General features: G+C 46.4%; 1 protein-coding gene across 1 annotated transcript in view; it reads right to left on the bottom strand.

Moving 5' to 3' along the window:
• Positions 1–25,720, bottom strand: part of prpsap2 (phosphoribosyl pyrophosphate synthetase-associated protein 2) — a 44,639-nt gene that overhangs the window by 3,426 nt on the left and 15,493 nt on the right. Inside the window, exons 4-8 of the mRNA XM_090194509.1 lie at positions 11,582–11,648; positions 7,167–7,339; positions 6,039–6,154; positions 4,453–4,508; positions 563–681 (exon numbers count right to left, since the gene is read on the bottom strand). Coding sequence (XP_090050635.1) covers positions 563–681; positions 4,453–4,508; positions 6,039–6,154; positions 7,167–7,339; positions 11,582–11,648 — 531 coding nt within the window. The remainder of the gene's footprint in view (positions 1–562; positions 682–4,452; positions 4,509–6,038; positions 6,155–7,166; positions 7,340–11,581; positions 11,649–25,720) is intronic.

Below are 25,720 nucleotides of genomic sequence, written 5' to 3' on the forward strand. Positions count from 1 at the left end.
TACACACTATACACACTATACACACACAATACACACTATACACACACAATACACACTATACACACAATACACACACAATACACACTATACACACACAATACACACTAGACACACACAATACACACAATAAACACTATACACACTATACACACACAATACACACTATACACAGACAATACACACATACAATACACACACAATACACACACAATACACACTATACACACACAATACACACTATACACACACAATACACACAATAAACACTATACACACAATAAACACTATACACACTATACACACACAATACACACTATACACAAACAATACACACACACAATACACACATACAATACACACACGTGGTATCTTGACAGTAGGAGGGGAGTGTGTGTGTGTTACGTGGTATCTTGGCAGTAGGAGGGGAGTGTGTGTGTGTGTGTGTGTGTGTGTGTGTGTGTGTTACGTGGTATTTTGACAGTAGGAGGGGAGTGTGTGAGTGTGTGTGTGTGTGTTACGTGGTATCTTGACAGTAGGAGGGGAGTGTGTGAGTGTGTGTTACGTGGTATCTTGACAGTAGGAGGGGAGTGTCTTCCATCCACCAGGTCTGACTCTGCATCCTGGGCCTCTCCATGGATCACTGCAATACCCAGACGCAACCGCTCTGCAAACGACTGGGCCCTAAACACACACACACACACACACACACACACACACACACACACACACACACACACACACACACACACACACACACACACACACACACACACACACACACACACACACACACACACACACACACACACACACACAGTTAAAGAGGCACCACCCTAACCCAGACTGTAGTTAAAGAGGAACCACCCTAACCCAGACTGTAGTTAAAGAGGAACCACCCTAACCCAGACTGTAGTTAAAGAGAAACCACCCTAACCCAGACTGTAGTTAAAGAGGAACCACCCTAACCCAGACTGTAGTTAAAGAGGAGCCACCCTAACCCAGACTGTAGTTAAAGAGGAACCACCCTAACCCAGACTGTAGATAAAGAGGAACCACCCTAACCCAGACTGTAGTGAAAGAGGAACCACCCTAACCCAGACTGTAGTTAAAGAGGTACCACCCTAACCCAGACTGTAGTTAAAGAGGAACCACCCTAACCCAGACTGTAGTTAAAGAGGAGCCACCCTAATCCAGACTGTAGTTAAAGAGGACCCACCCTAACCCAGACTGTAGTTAAAGAGGAACCACCCTAACCCAGACTGTAGTTAAAGAGGAACCTCCCTAACCCAGACTGTAGTTAAAGAGGAACCACCCTAACCCAGACTGTAGTTAAAGAGGAACCACCCTAACCCAGACTGTAGTTAAAGAGGAACCTCCCTAACCCAGACTGTAGTTAAAGAGGAACCACCCTAACCCAGACTGTAGTTAAAGAGGAGCCACCCTAACCCAGACTGTAGTGAAAGAGGAACCAGCTACAGAGTAGAGACAGTAGCAGCCTAACAGCACCACCCTAACCCAGACTGTAGTTAAAGAGGAACCACCCTAACCCAGACTGTAGTGAAAGAGGAAACACCCTAACCCAGACTGTAGTTAAAGAGGACCCACCCTAACCCAGACTGTAGTTAAAGAGGAACCAGCTACAGAGTAGAGACAGTAGCAGCCTAACAGCACCACCCTAACCCAGACTGTAGTTAAAGAGGAACCAGCTACAGAGTAGAGACAGTAGCAGCCTAACAGCACCACCCTAACCCAGACTGTAGTTAAAGAAGAACCACCCTAACCCAGACTGTAGTTAAAGAGGAACCACCCTAACCCAGACTGTAGTTAAAGAGGAACCAGCTACAGAGTAGAGACAGTAGCAGCCTGACAGCACCACCCTAACCCAGACTGTAGTTAAAGAGGAACCACCCTAACCCAGACTGTAGTTAAAGAGGAACCAGCTACAGAGTAGAGACAGTAGCAGCCTAACAGCACCACCCTAACCCAGACTGTAGTTAAAGAAGAACCACCCTAACCCAGACTGTAGTTAAAGAGGAACCAGCTACAGAGTAGAGACAGTAGCAGCCTAACAGCACCACCCTAACCCAGACTGTAGTTAAAGAGAAACCACCCTAACCCAGACTGTAGTTAAAGAGGAACCACCCTAACCCAGACTGTAGATAAAGAGGAACCACCCTAACCCAGACTGTAGATAAAGAGGAACCAGCTACAGAGTAGAGACAGTAGCAGCCTAACAGCACCACCCTAACCCAGACTGTAGATAAAGAGGAACCACCCTAACCCAGACTGTAGTTAAAGAGGCACCAGCTACAGAATAGAGACAGTAGCAGCCTGACAGCACCACCCTAACCCTGACTGTAGTTAAAGAGGAACCACCCTAACCCAGACTGTAGTTAAAGAGGAACCACCCTAACCCAGACTGTAGTTAAAGAGGAACCACCCTAACCCAGACCGTAGTTGCATAGGAACCACCCTAACCCAGACAGTAGTTAAAGAGGAACCAGCTACAGAGTAGAGACAGTAGCAGCCTAACAGCACCACCCTAACCCAGACTGTAGTTAAAGAGGACCCACCCTAACCCAGACTGTAGTTAAAGAGGAACCACCCTAACCCAGACTGTAGTTAAAGAGGTACCACCCTAACCCAGACTGTAGTTAAAGAGGAACCACCCTAACCCAGACTGTAGTTAAAGAGGAACCACCCTAACCCAGACTGTAGTTAAAGAGGTACCACCCTAACCCAGACTGTAGTTAAAGAGGAACCACCCTAACCCAGACTGTAGTTAAAGAGGAGCCACCCTAATCCAGACCGTAGTTGAATAGGAACCACCCTAACCCAGACAGTAGTTAAAGAGGAACCAGCTACAGAGTAGAGACAGTAGCAGCCTGACAGCACCACCCTAACCCAGACTGTAGTTAAAGAGGAACCACCCTAACCCAGACTGTAGTTAAAGAGGACCCACCCTAACCCAGACTGTAGTTAAAGAGGAACCACCCTAACCCAGACTGTAGTTAAAGAGGAACCAGCTACAGAGTAGAGACAGTAGCAGCCTGACAGCACCACCCTAACCCAGACTGTAGTTAAAGAGGACCCACCCTAACCCAGACTGTAGTTAAAGAGGACCCACCCTAACCCAGACTGTAGTTAAAGAGGAACCACCCTAACCCAGACTGTAGTTAAAGAGGAACCACCCTAACCCAGACTGTAGTTAAAGAGGAACCAGCTACAGAGTAGAGACAGTAGCAGCCTAACAGCACCACCCTAACCCAGACTGTAGTTAAAGAGGACCCACCCTAACCCAGACTGTAGTTAAAGAGGAACCAGCTACAGAGTAGAGACAGTAGCAGCCTAACAGCACCACCCTAACCCAGACTGTAGTTAAAGAGGAACCACCCTAACCCAGACTGTAGTTAAAGAGGAACCACCCTAACCCAGACTGTAGTTAAAGAGGAACCACCCTAACCCAGACTGTAGTTAAAGAGGAACCACCCTAACCCAGACTGTAGTTAAAGAGGAACCACCCTAACCCAGACTGTAGTTAAAGAGGAACCACCCTAACCCAGACTGTAGTTAAAGAGGAACCACCCTAACCCAGACTGTAGTTAAAGAGGAACCACCCTAACCCAGACTGTAGTTAAAGGGGAACCACCCTAACCCAGACTGTAGTTAAAGAGGAACCACCCTAACCCAGACTGTAGTTAAAGAGGAACCACCCTAACCCAGACTGTAGTTAAAGAGGAACCACCCTAACCCAGACTGTAGTTAAAGAGGAACCACCCTAACCCAGACTGTAGTTAAAGAGGAACCACCCTAACCCAGACTGTAGTTAAAGAGGAACCAGCTACAGAATAGAGACAGTAGCAGTTAAAGAGTAGGATGATGTGCATATTCTTGGTACCATTTGAAAGGAAACACTTTGTAGTTTGTGGACATGTGTAATGAATGTAGGAGAATATAACACATTAGATCTGGTACAAGATAATACAAAGACAGAAACAACCGTTCTTTTATATCTGTTTTGTTTCATCATCTTTGAAACACAAGAGAAAGGCCATAATGTATTATTCCAGCCCAGCTGCAATTTAGATTTTGGACACTAGATGGCAGCAGTGTGTGTGCAAAGTGTTAGACTAATCCAATGAACCATTGCATTTCAGTTCAAATTGTTGTATCAAGACTGCCCAAATGTAACTTTCAAAACTGTGCACTTTCCTTAAACAATAGCCTGGTATTATTTCACTGTAATAACTACATTCTGTCAACTATACACTACAGACAGTAACAGCTACAGTCAACTCTACAATACAGACAGTAACAGCTACAGTCAACTCTACAATACAGACAGGAACAGCTACAGTCAACTCTTCAACACAGACAGTAACAGCTACAGTCAACTATACACTACAGACAGTAACAGCTACAGTCAACTCTTCAACACAGACAGTAGCGTACCTTTTGGCTGAGGCTGGAGATTTGGCCACTATCACTGCGTTTCTATAGTCAGGAATCTGTAGAAGAAAACGACATCTCCTATTACTGTAAATACTGCAGTAGGAGGGGCTTGTGGGTGGTGTAGTCCTACCTCCTCCTGTATGTACTGCAGCTTGAGGGGGTTGTGGGTAGTGTAGTCCTACCTCCCCCTGCATGTACTGGGGGGTTGTGGATAATGTAGTCCTACCTCCTCCTGCATGTACTGGGGGGTTGTGGATAATGTAGTCCTACCTCCTCCTGCATGTACTGGGGGTTGGGGAATGTGTCATTTTACCTCCTCTGGTATGTACTGGGGGGTTGTGGGTAGTGTAGTCCTACCTCCTCCTGTATGTACTGGGGGTTGGGGAATGTGTCGTTTTACCTCCTCTGGTATGTACTGGGGGGTTGTGGATAATGTAGTCCTACCTCCTCCTGTATGTACTGGGGGTTGGGGAATGTGTTGTTTTACCTCCTCTGGTATGTACTGGGGGGTTGTGGATAATGTAGTCCTACCTCCTCCTGTATGTACTGGGGGGTTGTGGATAATGTAGTCCTACCTCCTCCTGCATGTACTGGGGGTTGGGGAATGTGTCGTTTTACCTCCTCTGGTATGTACTGGGGGGTTGTGGATAATGTAATCCTACATCCTCCTGCATGTACTGGGGGTTGGGGAATGTGTCGTTTTACCTCCTCTGGTATGTACTGGGGGGTTGTGGATAATGTAGTCCTACCTCCTCCTGTATGTACTGGGGGGTTGTGGATAATGTAGTCCTACCTCCTCCTGCATGTACTGGGGGGTTGTGGGTAGTGTCGTTTTACCTCCTCCTGTATGTACTGGGGGGCTGTGGGTAATATAGTTGACAGCTTTCTGTATGTACTGGGGGTTATGGGTAAAGTAGTTGATATCCTCCTGTAGTCATGGGTGGGTAAAGTAGTTAACCTCCTCCAGTATTCATAAGGGGTTGGGGGTAGTGTGGTTTATCTTCTCCTGTATGTACTGGGGGGTTGTGGGTAGTGTAGTAATACCTCCTCCTGTATGTACTGGGGGGTTGTGGGCAGTGTAGTCCTACCTCCTCCCGGATGCACTGGGGGGTTGTGGGCAGTGTAGTCTTGCCTCCTCCTATATGTACTGGGGGTTGTGGGTAGTGTAGTCCTACCTCCTGTATGTACTGCATTAGGGGGGGTTGTGGGTAGTGTAGTCCTACCTTCTCCTGTATGTACTGCAGTAGGAGGGGGTTGTGGGTAGTGTAGTCCTACCTTCTCCTGTATGTACTGTAGTAGGAGGGGGTTGTGGGTATTGTAGTCCTACCTTCTCCTGTATGTACTGCAGTAGGAGGGGGTTGTGGGTAGTGTAGTCCTACCTCCTCCTGTATGTACTGCAGTAGGAGGGGGTTGTGGGTAGTGTAGTCCTACCTCCTCCTGTATGTACTGTAGTAGGAGGGGGTTGTGGGTAGTGTAGTCCTACCTCCTCCTGTATGTACTGCAGTAGGGGTGGTTGTGGGTAGTGTAGTCCTACCTCCTCCTGTATGTACTGCAGTAGGAGGGGGTTGTGGGTAGTGTAGTCCTACCTCCTCCTGTATGTACTGCAGTAGGAAGGGAGAGGCTCTCAGGTTGTCTACTGGGATGTTGAAGAAGCCCTGAATCTCCTTCTGATGAAGATCCATAGTGATGAGATGGGTCAGACCTACACACACACAGACAGACAGAGAGAGCGAGAGATGGGTCAGACCTACACACACACAGACAGACAGAGAGAGAGAGAGAGAGAGAGAGACGGTCAGACCTACACACACACAGACAGACAGAGAGAGAGACGGGTCAGACCTACACACAGACAGACAGACAGAGAGAGAGAGAGAGACGGTCAGACCTACACACACACAGACAGACAGAGAGAGAGAGAGACGGTCAGACCTACACACAGACAGACAGACAGAGAGAGAGAGAGAGAGACGGTCAGACCTACACACACACAGACAGACAGAGAGAGAGAGAGAGACGGTCAGACCTACACACAGACAGACAGACAGAGAGAGAGACGGTCAGACCTACACACACACAGACAGACAGAGAGAGAGAGAGAGAGAGAGAGAGAGACGGTCAGACCTACACACAGACAGACAGAGAGAGAGAGAGAGACGGTCAGACCTACACACACACAGACAGACAGAGAGAGAGAGAGACGGTCAGACCTACACACAGACAGACAGAGAGAGAGAGAGAGACGGTCAGACCTACACACACACAGACAGACAGAGAGAGAGAGAGAGAGAGAGACGGTCAGACCTACACACACACAGACAGACAGACGGACAGAAAGACGGACGACAGACAGACAGACACAAAGACGGACAGAGAGAAGGACAGACAGAAAGACGGACGACAGACAGACAGACACAAAGACGGACAGAGAGAAGGACAGACAGAAAGACGGAGAGACAGACAGACAGACGGACACATTCAGAACAAGGAGAGAGCACTATGTTCAGTATGAGGACCAGACTTTATGTCTCTGTGTCTTTCTGTGTATCTCTGTGTCTTTCTGTGTGTCTATGTGTCTTTCTCTGTGTCTCTGTGTCTTTCTGTGTCTCTGTGTGTATCTGTGATGTTTGTGTCTCTGTGTGTCTCTGTGTATCTGCGGAGTGTGTGTCTCTGTGTGTCTGCGGTGTGTGTCTCTCCGAGGTGTGTGTCCTCACCTGCTTTACACATCATGGAGGCCAGCAGCTTGGAGACGATAGACCCTCTCTTCCTCATCTTACACTGTTTACTGTAAGGGAAGTAGGGGACCACCCCGGTGATACTCCTGGCACAGGAAGTCCTGCACGCATACACCATGATCAACAACTCCATGATGGTAGTGTTCACATCCCTGGAGACAGAGAGAGAGAGAGATACACCATGATGGTAGTGATCACATCCCTGGAGACAGAGAGAGATATACACCATGATGGTAGTGATCACATCCCCGGAGACAGAGAGAGAGAGAGAGATACACCATGATGGTAGTGATCACATCCCTGGAGACAGAGAGAGATATACACCATGATGGTAGTGATCACATCCCTGGAGACAGAGAGAGATATACACCATGATGGTAGTGATCACATCCCTGGAGACAGAGAGAGAGAGAGAGAGAGAGAGAGAGATACACCATGATGGTAGTGATCACATCCCTGGAGACAGAGAGAGATATACACCATGATGGTAGTGTTCACATCCCTGGAGACAGAGAGAGATATACACCATGATGGTAGTGTTCACATCCCTGGAGGCAGAGAGAGAGAGAGAGAGAGAGAGAGAGAGAGATACACCATGATGGTAGTGATCACATCCCTGGAGACAGAGAGAGATATACACCATGATGGTAGTGATCACCTCCCTGGAGACAGAGAGAGAGAGAGAGATACACCATGATGGTAGTGATCACATCCCTGGAGACAGAGAGAGAGAGAGATATACACCATGATGGTAGTGTTCACATCCCTGGAGACAGAGAGAGAGAGAGAGATACACCATGATGGTAGTGATCACATCCCTGGAGACAGACAGAGATATACACCATGATGGTAGTGATCACATCCCTGGAGACAGAGAGAGATATACACCATGATGGTAGTGATCACATCCCTGGAGACAGAGAGAGAGAGAGATACACCATGATGGTAGTGATCACATCCCTGGAGACAGAGAGAGAGACACCATGATGGTAGTGTTCACATCCCTGGAGACAGAGAGAGATATACACCATGATGGTAGTGATCACATCCCTGGAGGCAGAGAGAGATATACACCATGATGGTAGTGATCACATCCCTGGAGACAGAGAGAGATATACACCATGATGGTAGTGATCACATCCCTGGAGACAGAGAGAGATATACACCATGATGGTAGTGATCACATCCCTGGAGACAGAGAGAGATATACACCATGATGGTAGTGATCACATCCCTGGAGACAGAGAGAGATATACACCATGATGGTAGTGATCACATCCCTGGAGACAGAGAGAGATATACACCATGATGGTAGTGATCACATCCCTGGAGACAGAGAGAGAGAGAGAGATACACCATGATGGTAGTGATCACATCCCTGGAGACAGAGAGAGAAATACACCATGATGGTAGTGATCACATCCCTGGAGACAGAGAGAGAGAGATAGACACCATGATGGTAGTGTTCACATCTCTGGAGAGAGAGAGAGAGAGAGACACCACGATGGTAGTGATCACATCCCTGGAGACAGAGAGAGATATACACCATGATGGTAGTGATCACATCCCTGGAGACAGAGAGAGATATACACCATGATGGTAGTGATCACATCCCTGGAGACAGAGAGAGAGAGAGAGAGAGAGAGAGAGAGAGAGATACACCATGATGGTAGTGATCACATCCCTGGAGACAGAGAGAGAGAGATATACACCATGATGGTAGTGATCACATCCCTGGAGACAGAGAGAGAGAGAGAGAGAGATACACCATGATGGTAGTGATCACATCCCTGGAGACAGAGAGAGAGAGAGAGAGAGAGAGAGAGAGATAGATACACCATGATGGTAGTGATCACATCCCTGGAGACAGAGAGAGAGAGATATATACACCATGATGGTAGTGATCACATCCCTGGAGACAGAGAGAGAGAGAGAGAGAGAGAGATACACCATGATGGTAGTGATCACATCCCTGAAGACAGAGAGAGAGAGAGAGATACACCATGATGGTAGTGATCACATCCCTGGAGACAGAGAGAGAGAGAGATACACCATGATGGTAGTGATCACATCCCTGGAGACATAGAGAGAGAGAGATAGAGATATATACACCATGATGGTAGTGATCACATCCCTGGAGACAGAGAGAGATATACACCATGATGGTAGTGATCACATCCCTGGAGACAGAGAGAGAGAGAGAGAGAGAGAGAGAGAGAGATACACCATGATGGTAGTGATCACATCCCTGGAGACAGAGAGAGAGAGAGAGAGAGAGAGATATACACCATGATGGTAGTGATCACATCCCTGGAGACAGAGAGAGAGAGAGAGAGAGAGAGAGAGAGAGATACACCATGATGGTAGTGATCACATCCCTGGAGAGGGATGTTTGATAGAGAGGTTTGATAGAGAGGGCTCAGTTATAGCCAGTAGTGTGTTTGATAGAGAGGTTTGATAGAGAGGGCTCAGTTATAGCCAGTAGTGTGTTTGATAGAGAGGTTTGATAGAGAGGGCTCAGTCATAGCCAGTAGTGTGTTTGATAGAGAGGTTTGATAGAGAGGGCTCAGTTATAGCCAGTAGTGTGTTTGATAGAGAGGTTTGATAGAGAGGGCTCAGTTATAGCCAGTAGTGTGTTTGATAGAGAGGTTTGATAGAGAGGGCTCAGTTATAGCCAGTAGTGTGTTTGATAGAGAGGTTTGATAGAGAGGGCTCAGTTATAGCCAGTAGTGTGTTTGATAGAGAGGTTTGATAGAGAGGGCTCAGTTATAGCCAGTAGTGTGTTTGATAGAGAGGTTTGATAGAGAGGGCTCAGTTATAGCCAGTAGTGTGTTTGATAGAGAGGTTTGATAGAGAGGGCTCAGTTATAGCCAGTAGTGTGTTTGATAGAGAGGTTTGATAGAGAGGGCTCAGTTATAGCCAGTAGTGTGTTTGATAGAGAGGTTTGATAGAGAGGGCTCAGTTATAGCCAGTAGTGTGTTTGATAGAGAGGTTTGATAGAGAGGGCTCAGTTATAGCCAGTAGTGTGTTTGATAGAGAGGTTTGATAGAGAGGGCTCAGTTATAGCTAGTAGTGTGTTTGATAGAGAGGTTTGATAGAGAGGGCTCAGTTATAGCCAGTAGTGTGTTTGATAGAGAGGTTTGATAGAGAGGGCTCAGTTATAGCCAGTAGTGTGTTTGATAGAGAGGTTTGATAGAGAGGGCTCAGTTATAGCCAGTAGTGTGTTTGATAGAGAGGTTTGATAGAGAGGGCTCAGTTATAGCCAGTAGTGTGTTTGATAGAGAGGTTTGATAGAGAGGGCTCAGTTATAGCCAGTAGTGTGTTTGATAGAGAGGTTTGATAGAGAGGGCTCAGTTATAGCCAGTAGTGTGTTTGATAGAGAGGTTTGATAGAGAGGGCTCAGTTATAGCCAGTAGTGTGTTTGATAGAGAGGTTTGATAGAGAGGGCTCAGTTATAGCCAGTAGTGTGTTTGATAGAGAGGTTTGATAGAGAGGGCTCAGTTATAGCCAGTAGTGTGTTTGATAGAGAGGTTTGATAGAGAGGGCTCAGTTATAGCCAGTAGTGTGTTTGATAGAGAGGTTTGATAGAGAGGGCTCAGTTATAGCCAGTAGTGTGTTTGATAGAGAGGTTTGATAGAGAGGGCTCAGTTATAGCCAGTAGTGTGTTTGATAGAGAGGTTTGATAGAGAGGGCTCAGTTATAACCAGTAGTGTGTTTGATAGAGAGGTTTGATAGAGAGGGCTCAGTTATAGCCAGTAGTGTGTTTGATAGAGAGGTTTGATAGAGAGGGCTCAGTTATAGCCAGTAGTGTGTTTGATAGAGAGGTTTGATAGAGAGGGCTCAGTTATAGCCAGTAGTGTGTTTGATAGAGAGGTTTGATAGAGAGGGCTCAGTTATAGCCAGTAGTGTGTTTGATAGAGAGGTTTGATAGAGAGGGCTCAGTTATAGCCAGTAGTGTGTTTGATAGAGAGGTTTGATAGAGAGGGCTCAGTTATAACCAGTAGTGTGTTTGATAGAGAGGTTTGATAGAGGGCTCAGTTATAACCAGTAGTGTGTTTGATGGAAGGTTTGATAGAGAGGGCTCAGTTATAACCAGTAGTGTGTTTGATAGAGAGGTTTGAGTGCTCTGTTATAGCCAGTAGTGTGGGTGTGTTTTGATAGAGAGGTTTGAGGGCTCTGTTGTATCCAGTAGTCTGGGTCTGTGTGATAGAGTGTTTGGTAGAGACGTTCGATGGCTCTGTTATATCCAGTAGTGTGGGTCTGTGTGATAGAGTGTTTGATAGAGAGGTTTGAGTGCTCTGTTATATCCAGTAGTAAGGGTCTGTGTGATAGAGTGTTTGATAGAGAGGTTCGAGGGCTCTGTTATAGCCAGCAGTGTGGGTCTGTGTTCGTACTTAGACACTGTCTGGATGATGAAGACATCTTTGCCTCGAACAGACTCCTGGATCTGCACACGCGTTTCTACACAAAGAGAGAGATAGACAGAGAGAGAGGGTGAGAGGGGGAGGGGGAGAGAGAGAGAGAGAGAGAGAGAGAGAGAGAGAGAGAGAGAGAGAGAGAGAGAGAGAGAGACAGAGAGAGAGAGAGAGAGAGAGAGAGAGAGAGAGAGAGAGAGAGACATACAGACAGACAGACAGACAGACAGACAGAATTAAATTGTTAAATTACGAGCCTAGTTTGGGAAATGAGAGGTGTCAAAGCCCTTGAGCCCAGCAATGGCAGGAGAGTCACACAGCCCCCCCCCACCCAAATGCAGAGGCCTTTGATGCCCCCTCCCTCTGTGCAGAGGTCATTAAAATACCCCTTATGAAATGACAAGGAGAAAGTACAAAAATAAGCTCCTTGTGGACAATCAAGAGACACGTTTTACTGACTGCTCCCGTTGGTAAGCAACTTACTCTTCCACACAGACCCCTGGTACAGTACTATATTAACCAGACCATCCCCTGGTACAGTGCTATATTAACCAGACCATCCCCTGGTACAGTGCTATATTAACCAGACCACCCCCTGGTACAGTGCTATATTAACCAGACCCCTGGTACAGTGCTATATTAACCAGACCATCCCCTGGCACAGTGCTATATTAACACAAACATCCCCTGGTACAGTGTTATATTAACCAGACCCCTGGTACAGTGCTATATTAACCAGACCATCCCCTGGCACAGTGCTATATTAACCAGACCATCCCCTGGCACAGTGCTATATTAACCAGACCATCCCCTGGTACAGTGCTATATTAACCAGACCATCCCCTGGCACAGTGCTATATTAACCAGACCATCCCCTGGCATGGTGCTATATTAACCAGACCATCCCCTGGTACAGTGCTATATTAACCAGACCATCCCCTGGCACAGTGCTATATTAACCAGATCATCCCCTGGCACAGTGCTATATTAACCAGACCATCCCCTGGCACAGTGCTATATTAACCAGACCATCCCCTGGCTCAGTGCTATATTAACTAGACCATCCCCTGGTACAGTACTATATTAACCAGACCATCCCCTGGTACAGTGCTATATTAACCAGACCATCCCCTGGTACAGTACTATATTAACCAGACCATCCCCTGGCACAGTGCTATATTAACCAGACCATCCCCTGGCACAGTGCTATATTAACCAGACCATCCCCTGGCTCAGTGCTATATTAACTAGACCATCCCCTGGTACAGTACTATATTAACCAGACCATCCCCTGGTACAGTGCTATATTAACCAGACCATCCCCTGGTACAGTACTATATCAACCAGACCATCCCCTGGTACAGTGCTATATTAACCAGACCATCCCCTGGTACAGTGCTATATTAACCAGACCATCCCATGACACAGTGCTATATTAACCAGACCATCCCCTGGCACAGTGCTATATTAACCAGACCATCCCCTGGCACAGAGCTATATTAACCAGACCATCCCCTGGCACAGTGCTATATTAACCAGACCATCCCCTGGCACAGAGCTATATTAACCAGACCATCCCCTGGCACAGTGCTATATTAACCAGACCATCCCCTGGTACAGTGCTATATTAACCAGACCATCCCCTGGCATGGCACAGTGCTATATTAACCAGACCTTCCACTGGTACAGTGCTATATTAACCAGACCATCCCCTGGCACAGTGCTATATTAACCAGACCATCCCCTGGCACAGTGTTATATTAACCAGACCATCCCCTGGCATGGTGCTATATTAACCAGACCATCCCCTGGTACAGTGCTATATTAACCAGACCATCCCCTGGTACAGTGCTATATTAACCAGACCATCCCCTGGTACAGTGCTATATTAACCAGACCATCCCCTGGTACAGTGCTATATTAACCAGACCATCCCCTGGTACAGTGCTATATTAACCAGACCATCCCCTGGTACAGTGCTATATTAACCAGACCATCCCCTGGTACAGTACTATATTAACCAGACCATCCCTTGGCAGGACACAGTGCTATATTAACCAGACCATCCCCTGGTACAGTGTTATATTAACCAGACCATCCCCTGGCATGGTGCTATATTAACCAGACCATCCCCTGGTACAGTGCTATATTAACCAGACCATCCCCTGGTACAGTGCTATATTAACACAGACCATCCCCTGGTACAGTGCTATATTAACCAGACCATCCCCTGGTACAGTACTATATTAACCAGACCATCCCCTTGTACAGTGCTATATTAACCAGACCATCCCCTGGTACAGTACTATATTAACCAGACCATCCCCTTGTACAGTGCTATATTAACACAGACCATCCCCTGGTACAGTGCTATATTAACCAGACCATCCCCTGGTACAGTGCTATATTAACACAGACCATCCCCTGGTACAGTGCTATATTAACCAGACCATCCCCTGGTACAGTGCTATATTAACCAGACCATCCCCTGGTACAGTGCTATATTAACCAGACCATCCCCTGGTATGGAGCTATATTAACCAGACCATCCCCTGGTACAGTGCTATATTAACCAGACCATCCCCTGGTACAGTGCTATATTAACCAGACCATCCCCTGGCATGGCACAGTGCTATATTAACCATCCCCTGGTACAGTGCTATATTAACCACACCATCCCCTGGCACAGTGCTATATTAACCAGACCATCCCCTGGTACAGTGTTATATTAACCAGACCATCCCCTGGTACAGTGCTATATTAACCAGACCATCCCCTGGTACAGTGCTATATTAACCAGACCATCCCCTGGTACAGTGCTATATTAACCAGACCATCCCCTGGTACAGTGCTATATTAACCAGACCATCCCCTGGTACAGTGTTATATTAACCAGACCATCCCCTGGCACAGTGCTATATTAACCAGACCATCCCCTGGCACAGTGTTATATTAACCAGACCATCCCCTGGCACAGTGTTATATTAACCAGACCATCCCCTGGTACAGTGCTATATTAACCAGACCATCCCCTGGTACAGTGCTATATTAACCAGACCATCCCCTGGCACAGTGTTATATTAACCAGACCATCCCCTGGTACAGTGCTATATTAACCATCCCCTGGTACAGTGCTATATTAACCAGACCATCCCCTGGTACAGTGCTATATTAACCAGACCATCCCCTGGTACAGTGCTATATTAACCAGACCATCCCCTGGCATGGCACAGTGCTATATTAACCAGACCATCCCCTGGCATGGCACAGTTCTATATTAACCAGACCATCCCCTGACACAGTGCTATATTAACCAGACCATCCCCTGACACAGTGCTATATTAACCAGACCATCCCCTGGTACAGTGCTATATTAACCAGACCATCCCCTGGCACAGTGCTATATTAACCAGACCATCCCCTGGTACAGTGTTATATTAACCAGACCATCCCCTGGTACAGTGCTATATTAACCAGACCATCCCCTGGCACAGTGATATATTAACCAGACCATCCACTGGTACAGTACTATATTAACCAGACCATCCCCTGGCACAGTGTTATATTAACCAGACCATCCCCTGGTACAGTGCTATATTAACCAGACCATCCCCTGGTACAGTGCTATATTAACCAGACCATCCCCTGGCACAGTGCTATATTAACCAGACCATCCCCTGGCACAGTGCTATATTAACCAGACCATCCCCTGGTACAGTGCTATATTAACCAGACCATCCCCTGGTACAGTGCTATATTAACCAGACCATCCCCTGGCACAGTGCTATATTAACCAGACCATCCCCTGGTACAGTGCTATATTAACCAGACCATCCCCTGGCACAGTGCTATATTAACCAGACCATCCCCTGGCACAGTGCTATATTAACCAGACCATCTCCTGGTACAGTGATATATTAACCAGACCATCCCCTGGCACAGTGCTATATTAACCAGACCATCCCCTGGTACAGTGCTATATTAACCAGACCATCCACTGGTACAGTGCTATATTAACCAGACCATCCCCTGGCATGGCACAGTGCTATATTAACCAGACCATCCCCTGGCATGGCACAGTGCTATATTAACCAGACCATCCCCTGGTACAGTGCTATATTAACCAGACCATCCCCTGGCATGGCACAGTGATATATTAACCAGACCATCCCCTGGTACAGTGCTATATTAACCAGACCATCCCCTGGTACAGTGCTATATTAACCAGACCATCCCCTGGCATGGCACAGTGCTATATTAACCAGACCATCCCCTGGTACAGTGCTATATTAACCAGACCATCCCCTGGCATGGCACAGTGCTATATTAACCAGACCATCCCCTGGCATGGCACAGTTCTATATTAACCAGACCATCCCCTGACACAGTGCTATATTAACCAGACTATCCCCTGGCACAGTGCTATATTAACCAGACCATCCACTGGTACAGTGCTATATTAACCAGACCATCCCTGGTACAGTGCTATATTAACCAGACCATCCCCTGGCACAGTGCTATATTAACCAGACCATCCCCTGGCATGGCACAGTTCTATATTAACCAGACCATCCCCTGACACAGTGCTATATTAACCAGACCATCCCCTGGCACAGTGCTATATTAACCAGACCATCCCCTGGCACAGTGCTATATTAACCAGACCATCCCCTGGCACAGTGATATATTAACCAGACCATCCCCTGGTACAGTGCTATATTAACCAGACCATCCCCTGGTACAGTGCTATATTAACCAGACCATCCACTGGTACAGTGCTATATTAACCAGACCATCCACTGGTACAGTGCTATATTAACCAGACCATCCACTGGTACAGTGCTATATTAACCAGACCATCCACTGGTACAGTGCTATATTAACCAGACCATCCACTGGTACAGTGTTATATTAACCAGACCATCCCCTGGTACAGTGCTATATTAACCAGACCATCCACTGGTACAGTGCTATATTAACCAGACCATCCCCTGGCACAGTGCTATATTAACCAGACCATCCCCTGGTACAGTACTATATTAACCAGACCATCCCCCGGCACAGTGCTATATTAACCAGACCATCCCCTGGTACAGTGTTATATTAACTAGACCATCCCCTGGTACAGTGCTATATTAACCAGACCATCCCCTGGCACAGTGTTATATTAACCAGACCATCCCCTGGTACAGTGCTATATTAACCAGACCATCCCCTGGTACAGTGCTATATTAACCAGACCATCCCCTGGTACAGTGCTATATTAACCAGACCATCCCCTGGTACAGTGCTATATTAACCAGACCATCCCCTGGTACAGTGCTATATTAACCAGACCATCCCCTGGTACAGTGCTATATTAACCAGACCATCCCCTGGTACAGTGCTATATTAACCAGACCATCCCCTGACACAGTGCTATATTAACCAGACCATCCCCTGGCACAGTGCTATATTAACCAGACCATCCCCTGGCATGGCACAGTGTTATATTAACCAGACCATCCCCTGGTACAGTGCTATATTAACCAGACCATCCCCTGGTACAGTGCTATATTAACCAGACCATCCCCTGGTACAGTGCTATATTAACCAGACCATCCCCTGGTACAGTGCTATATTAACCAGACCATCCCCTGGCACAGTGCTATATTAACCAGACCATCCCCTGGTACAGTGCTATATTAACCAGACCATCCCCTGGTACAGTGCTATATTAACCAGACCATCCCCTGACACAGTGTTATATTAACCAGACCATCCCCTGGTACAGTGCTATATTAACCAGACCATCCCCTGGCACAGTACTATATTAACCAGACCATCCCCTGGCACAGTGCTATATTAACCAGACCATCCCCTGGCATGGCACAGTGCTATATTAACCAGACCATCCCCTGGCACAGTGCTATATTAACCAGACCATCCCCTGGTACAGTGCTATATTAACCAGACCATCCCCTGGCACAGTGCTATATTAACCAGACCATCCCCTGGCATGGTGTTATATTAACCAGACCATCCCCTGGTACAGTGCTATATTAACCAGACCATCCCCTGGTACAGTGCTATATTAACCAGACCATCCCCTGGCACAGTGTTATATTAACCAGACCATCCCCTGGTACAGTGCTATATTAACCAGACCATCCCCTGGCACAGTGCTATATTAACCAGACCATCCCCTGGCACAGTGCTATATTAACCAGACCATCCCCTGGTACAGTGCTATATTAACCAGACCATCCCCTGGCACAGTGCTATATTAACCAGACCATCCCCTGGTACAGTGCTATATTAACCAGACCATCCCCTGGTACAGTGCTATATTAACCAGACCATCCCCTGGCACAGTGTTATATTAACCAGACCATCCCCTGGCACAGTGCTATATTAACCAGACCATCCCCTGACACAGTGTTATATTAACCAGACCATCCCCTGACACAGTGCTATATTAACCAGACCATCCCCTGACACAGTGCTAGATTAACCAGACCATCCCCTGGTACAGTGCTATATTAACCAGACCATCCCCTGACACAGTGCTATATTAACCAGACCATCCCCTGGCATGGTGCTATATTAACCAGACCATCCCCTGGCATGGTGCTATATTAACCAGACCATCCCCTGGTACAGTGCTATATTAACCAGACCATCCCCTGACACAGTGCTATATTAACCAGACCATCCCCTGGCACAGTGCTATATTAACCAGACCATCCCCTGGTACAGTGCTATATTAACCAGACCATCCCCTGGTACAGTGCTATATTAACCAGACCATCCCCTGGTACAGTGCTATATTAACCAGACCATCCCCTGGCACAGTGCTATATTAACCAGACCATCCCCTGGTACAGTGCTATATTAACCAGACCATCCCCTGGCACAGTGCTATATTAACCAGACCATCCCCTGGTACAGTGCTATATTAACCAGACCATCCCCTGACTTGGTGCCATCTCTATCAGTACCATCTCTATCAGTACCATCTCTATCAGTGCCATCTCTATCAGTACCATCTCTATTGGTGCCATCTCTATCAGTACCATCTCTATTGGTGCCATCTCTATCAGTGCCATCTCTATCAGTACCATCTCTATCAGTACCATCTCTATTGGTGCCATCTCTATCAGTACCATCTCTATCAGTACCATCTCTATCAGTGCCATCTCTATCAGTACCATCTCTATTGGTGCCATCTCTATCAGTACCATCTCTATTGGTGCCATCTCTATCAGTACCAACTCTATCAGTACCATCTCTATCAGCGCCATCTCTATCAGTACCATCTCTATCGGTGCCATCTCTATCAGTACCATCTCTATCAGTACCATCTCTATCAGTACCATCTCTATTGGTGCCAGCTCTATTGGTGCCATCTCTATTGGTGCCATCTCTATTGGTGCCATCTCTATCGGTGCCATCTCTATCGGTGTCATCTCTATCGGTGCCATCTCTATCAGTACCATCTCTATCGGCGCCATCTCTATCAGTACCCCATCTCTATGAGTACCATCTCTATTGGTGCCATCTCTATCGGTGCCATCTCTATTGGTGCCATCTCTATCGGTGCCATCTCTATCGGTGTAATCTCTATCGGTGCCATCTCTATTGGTGCCATCTCTATCAGTACCATCTCTATCAGTACCATCTCTATCGGTGTCATCTCTATTGGTGCCATCTCTATCAGCGCCATCTCTATCAGTACCATCTCTATTGGTGCCATCTCTATCAGTACCATCTCTATCAGTACCATCTCTATCAGCGCCATCTCTATCGGTGCCATCTCTATCAGCGCCATCTCTATCAGTACCATCTCTATCAGTGCCATCTCTATCGCTGCCATCTCTATTGGTGCCATCTCTATCAGTGCCATCTCTATCAGTGCCATCTCTATCAGTACCATCTCTATCAGTACCATCTCTATCAGTACCATCTCTATCAGTACCATCTCTATCGGTGCCATCTCTATCGCTGCCATCTCTATTGGTGCCATCTCTATCAGTGCCATCTCTATCAGTGCCATCTCTATCAGCACCATCTCTATCAGCGCCATCTCTATCAGTACCATCTCTATTGGTGCCATCTCTATCAGCGCCATCTCTATCAGTACCATCTCTATCGGTGCCATCTCTATCAGCGCCATCTCTATCAGTACCATCTCTATCAGTGCCATTTCTATCAGTGCCATCTCTATCAGTACCATCTCTATTGGTGCCATCTCTATCAGCGCCATCTCTATCAGTACCATCTCTATCGGTGCCATGTCTATCGCTGCCATCTCTATTGGTGCCATCTCTATCAGTGCCATCTCTATCAGTGCCATCTCTATCAGTACCATCTCTATTGGTGCCATCTCTATCAGTGCCATCTCTATCAGTACCATCTCTATCAGTACCATCTCTATTGGTGCCATCTCTATCAGTACCATCTCTATCAGTACCATCTCTATCAGTGCCATCTCTATCAGTACCATCTCTATTGGTGCCATCTCTATCAGTACCATCTCTATTGGTGCCATCTCTATCAGTACCAACTCTATCAGTACCATCTCTATCAGTGCCATCTCTATCAGTACCATCTCTATCAGTACCATCTCTATTGGTGCCATCTCTATCAGTACCATCTCTATCAGTACCATCTCTATCAGTGCCATCTCTATCAGTACCATCTCTATTGGTGCCATCTCTATCAGTACCATCTCTATCAGTGCCATCTCTATCAGTACCATCTCTATTGGTGCCATCTCTATCAGTGCCATCTCTATCAGTACCATCTCTATCAGTACCATCTCTATTGGTGCCATCTCTATCAGTACCATCTCTATCAGTACCATCTCTATCAGTGCCATCTCTATCAGTACCATCTCTATTGGTGCCATCTCTATCAGTACCATCTCTATTGGTGCCATCTCTATCAGTACCAACTCTATCAGTACCATCTCTATCAATGCCATCTCTATCAGTACCATCTCTATCAGTACCATCTCTATTGGTGCCATCTCTATCAGTACCATCTCTATCAGTACCATCTCTATCAGTGCCATCTCTATCAGTACCATCTCTATCAGTACCATCTCTATTGGTGCCATCTCTATCAGTACCATCTCTATCAGTACCATCTCTATCAGTGCCATCTCTATCAGTACCATCTCTATTGGTGCCATCTCTATCAGTACCATCTCTATTGGTGCCATCTCTATCAGTGCCATCTCTATCAGTACCATCTCTATCAGTACCATCTCTATTGGTGCCATCTCTATCAGTACCATCTCTATCAGTACCATCTCTATCAGTGCCATCTCTATCAGTACCATCTCTATTGGTGCCATCTCTATCAGTACCATCTCTATTGGTGCCATCTCTATCAGCACCAACTCTATCAGTACCATCTCTATCAGCGCCATCTCTATCAGTACCATCTCTATCGGTGCCATCTCTATCAGTACCATCTCTATCAGTACCATCTCTATCAGTGCCATCTCTATCAGTACCATCTCTATTGGTGCCATCTCTATCAGTACCATCTCTATTGGTGCCATCTCTATCAGTACCAACTCTATCAGTACCATCTCTATCAGCGCCATCTCTATCAGTACCATCTCTATCGGTGCCATCTCTATCAGTACCATCTCTATCAGTACCATCTCTATCAGTACCATCTCTATTGGTGCCAGCTCTATTGGTGCCATCTCTATTGGTGCCATCTCTATTGGTGCCATCTCTATCGGTGCCATCTCTATCGGTGTCATCTCTATCGGTGCCATCTCTATCAGTACCATCTCTATCGGCGCCATCTCTATCAGTACCCCATCTCTATGAGTACCATCTCTATTGGTGCCATCTCTATCGGTGCCATCTCTATTGGTGCCATCTCTATCGGTGCCATCTCTATCGGTGTAATCTCTATCGGTGCCATCTCTATTGGTGCCATCTCTATCAGTACCATCTCTATCAGTACCATCTCTATCGGTGTCATCTCTATTGGTGCCATCTCTATCAGCGCCATCTCTATCAGTACCATCTCTATTGGTGCCATCTCTATCAGTACCATCTCTATCAGTACCATCTCTATCAGCGCCATCTCTATCGGTGCCATCTCTATCAGCGCCATCTCTATCAGTACCATCTCTATCAGTGCCATCTCTATCGCTGCCATCTCTATTGGTGCCATCTCTATCAGTGCCATCTCTATCAGTGCCATCTCTATCAGTACCATCTCTATCAGTACCATCTCTATCAGTACCATCTCTATCAGTACCATCTCTATCGGTGCCATCTCTATCGCTGCCATCTCTATTGGTGCCATCTCTATCAGTGCCATCTCTATCAGTGCCATCTCTATCAGCACCATCTCTATCAGCGCCATCTCTATCAGTACCATCTCTATTGGTGCCATCTCTATCAGCGCCATCTCTATCAGTACCATCTCTATCGGTGCCATCTCTATCAGCGCCATCTCTATCAGTACCATCTCTATCAGTGCCATTTCTATCAGTGCCATCTCTATCAGTACCATCTCTATTGGTGCCATCTCTATCAGCGCCATCTCTATCAGTACCATCTCTATCGGTGCCATGTCTATCGCTGCCATCTCTATTGGTGCCATCTCTATCAGTGCCATCTCTATCAGTGCCATCTCTATCAGTACCATCTCTATTGGTGCCATCTCTATCAGTGCCATCTCTATCAGTACCATCTCTATCAGTACCATCTCTATTGGTGCCATCTCTATCAGTACCATCTCTATCAGTACCATCTCTATCAGTGCCATCTCTATCAGTACCATCTCTATTGGTGCCATCTCTATCAGTACCATCTCTATTGGTGCCATCTCTATCAGTACCAACTCTATCAGTACCATCTCTATCAGTGCCATCTCTATCAGTACCATCTCTATCAGTACCATCTCTATTGGTGCCATCTCTATCAGTACCATCTCTATCAGTACCATCTCTATCAGTGCCATCTCTATCAGTACCATCTCTATTGGTGCCATCTCTATCAGTACCATCTCTATCAGTGCCATCTCTATCAGTACCATCTCTATTGGTGCCATCTCTATCAGTGCCATCTCTATCAGTACCATCTCTATCAGTACCATCTCTATTGGTGCCATCTCTATCAGTACCATCTCTATCAGTACCATCTCTATCAGTGCCATCTCTATCAGTACCATCTCTATTGGTGCCATCTCTATCAGTACCATCTCTATTGGTGCCATCTCTATCAGTACCAACTCTATCAGTACCATCTCTATCAATGCCATCTCTATCAGTACCATCTCTATCAGTACCATCTCTATTGGTGCCATCTCTATCAGTACCATCTCTATCAGTACCATCTCTATCAGTGCCATCTCTATCAGTACCATCTCTATTGGTGCCATCTCTATCAGTACCATCTCTATTGGTGCCATCTCTATCAGTGCCATCTCTATCAGTACCATCTCTATCAGTACCATCTCTATTGGTGCCATCTCTATCAGTACCATCTCTATCAGTACCATCTCTATCAGTGCCATCTCTATCAGTACCATCTCTATTGGTGCCATCTCTATCAGTACCATCTCTATTGGTGCCATCTCTATCAGCACCAACTCTATCAGTACCATCTCTATCAGCGCCATCTCTATCAGTACCATCTCTATCGGTGCCATCTCTATCAGTACCATCTCTATCAGTACCATCTCTATCAGTACCATCTCTATTGGTGCCAGCTCTATTGGTGCCATCTCTATTGGTGCCATATCTATTGGTGCCATCTCTATCGGTGCCATCTCTATCTGTGTCATCTCTATTGGTGCCATCTCTATCAGTACCATCTCTATCGGCGCCATCTCTATCAGTACCCCATCTCTATGAGTACCATCTCTATTGGTGCCATCTCTATCGGTGCCATCTCTATTGGTGCCATCTCTATCGGTGCCATCTCTATCGGTGTCATCTCTATCGGTGCCATCTCTATTGGTGCCATCTCTATCAGTACCATCTCTATCAGTACCATCTCTATCGGTGTCATCTCTATTGGTGCCATCTCTATCAGCGCCATCTCTATCAGTACCATCTCTATTGGTGCCATCTCTATCAGTACCATCTCTATCAGTACCATCTCTATCAGCGCCATCTCTATCGGTGCCATCTCTATCAGCGCCATCTCTATCAGTACCATCTCTATCAGTGCCATCTCTATCGCTGCCATCTCTATTGGTGCATCTCTATCAGTACCATCTCTATTGGTGCCATCTCTATCAGTACCAACTCTATCAGTACCATCTCTATCAGTGCCATCTCTATCAGTACCATCTCTATCAGTACCATCTCTATTGGTGCCATCTCTATCAGTACCATCTCTATCAGTACCATCTCTATCAGTGCCATCTCTATCAGTACCATCTCTATTGGTGCCATCTCTATCAGTACCATCTCTATTGGTGCCATCTCTATCAGTGCCATCTCTATCAGTACCATCTCTATCAGTACCATCTCTATTGGTGCCATCTCTATCAGTACCATCTCTATCAGTACCATCTCTATCAGTGCCATCTCTATCAGTACCATCTCTATTGGTGCCATCTCTATCAGTACCATCTCTATTGGTGCCATCTCTATCAGTACCAACTCTATCAGTACCATCTCTATCAGCGCCATCTCTATCAGTACCATCTCTATCGGTGCCATCTCTATCAGTACCATCTCTATCAGTACCATCTCTATCAGTACCATCTCTATTGGTGCCAGCTCTATTGGTGCCATCTCTATTGGTGCCATCTCTATTGGTGCCATCTCTATCGGTGCCATCTCTATCGGTGTCATCTCTATCGGTGCCATCTCTATCAGTACCATCTCTATCGGCGCCATCTCTATCAGTACCCCATCTCTATGAGTACCATCTCTATTGGTGCCATCTCTATCGGTGCCATCTCTATTGGTGCCATCTCTATCGGTGCCATCTCTATCGGTGTAATCTCTATCGGTGCCATCTCTATTGGTGCCATCTCTATCAGTACCATCTCTATCAGTACCATCTCTATCGGTGTCATCTCTATTGGTGCCATCTCTATTAGCGCCATCTCTATCAGTACCATCTCTATTGGTGCCATCTCTATCAGTACCATCTCTATTGGTGCCATCTCTATCAGTACCATCTCTATTGGTGCCATCTCTATCAGTACCAACTCTATCAGTACCATCTCTATCAGTGCCATCTCTATCAGTACCATCTCTATTGGTGCCATCTCTATCAGCACCATCTCTATCAGTACCATCTCTATCGGTGCCATCTCTATCAGTACCATCTCTATCAGTACCATCTCTATCAGTACCATCTCTATTGGTGCCATCTCTATTGGTGCCATCTCTATCAGCGCCATCTCTATCAGTACCATCTCTATCGGTGCCATCTCTATCAGTACCATCTCTATCAGTACCATCTCTATCAGTACCATCTCTATCGGTGCCATCTCTATCAGTACCATCTCTATCAGTACCATCTCTATCAGTACCATCTCTATTGGTGCCATCTCTATTGGTGCCATCTCTATCAGTACCATCTCTATCAGTACCATCTCTATTGGTGCCATCTCTATCAGTACCATCTCTATCAGTACCATCTCTATCAGTACCATCTCTATCAGTACCATCTCTATTGGTGCCATCTCTATCAGTGCCATCTCTATCAGTACCATCTCTATTGGTGCCATCTCCATCGGTGCCATCTCTATCGGTGTCATCTCTATCGGTGCCATCTCTATCAGTACCATCTCTATCAGTACCATCTCTATCAGTACCATCTCTATTGGTGCCATCTCTATTGGTGCCATCTCTATCAGTACCATCTCTATCAGTACCATCTCTATTGGTGCCATCTCTATCAGTACCATCTCTATCAGTACCATCTCTATCAGTACCATCTCTATCAGTACCATCTCTATTGGTGCCATCTCTATCAGTGCCATCTCTATCAGTACCATCTCTATTGGTGCCATCTCCATCGGTGCCATCTCTATCAGTACCATCTCTATCGGCGCCATCTCTATCAGTACCATCTCTATGAGTACCATCTCTATCGGTGCCATCTCTATCGGTGCCATCTCTATCAGCGCCATCTC

This window comes from Oncorhynchus mykiss, chromosome 13 (genome assembly GCF_057628025.1).
Source record: "Oncorhynchus mykiss isolate SJ-2025 chromosome 13, ASM5762802v1, whole genome shotgun sequence".
Taxonomy (NCBI): domain Eukaryota; kingdom Metazoa; phylum Chordata; class Actinopteri; order Salmoniformes; family Salmonidae; genus Oncorhynchus; species Oncorhynchus mykiss.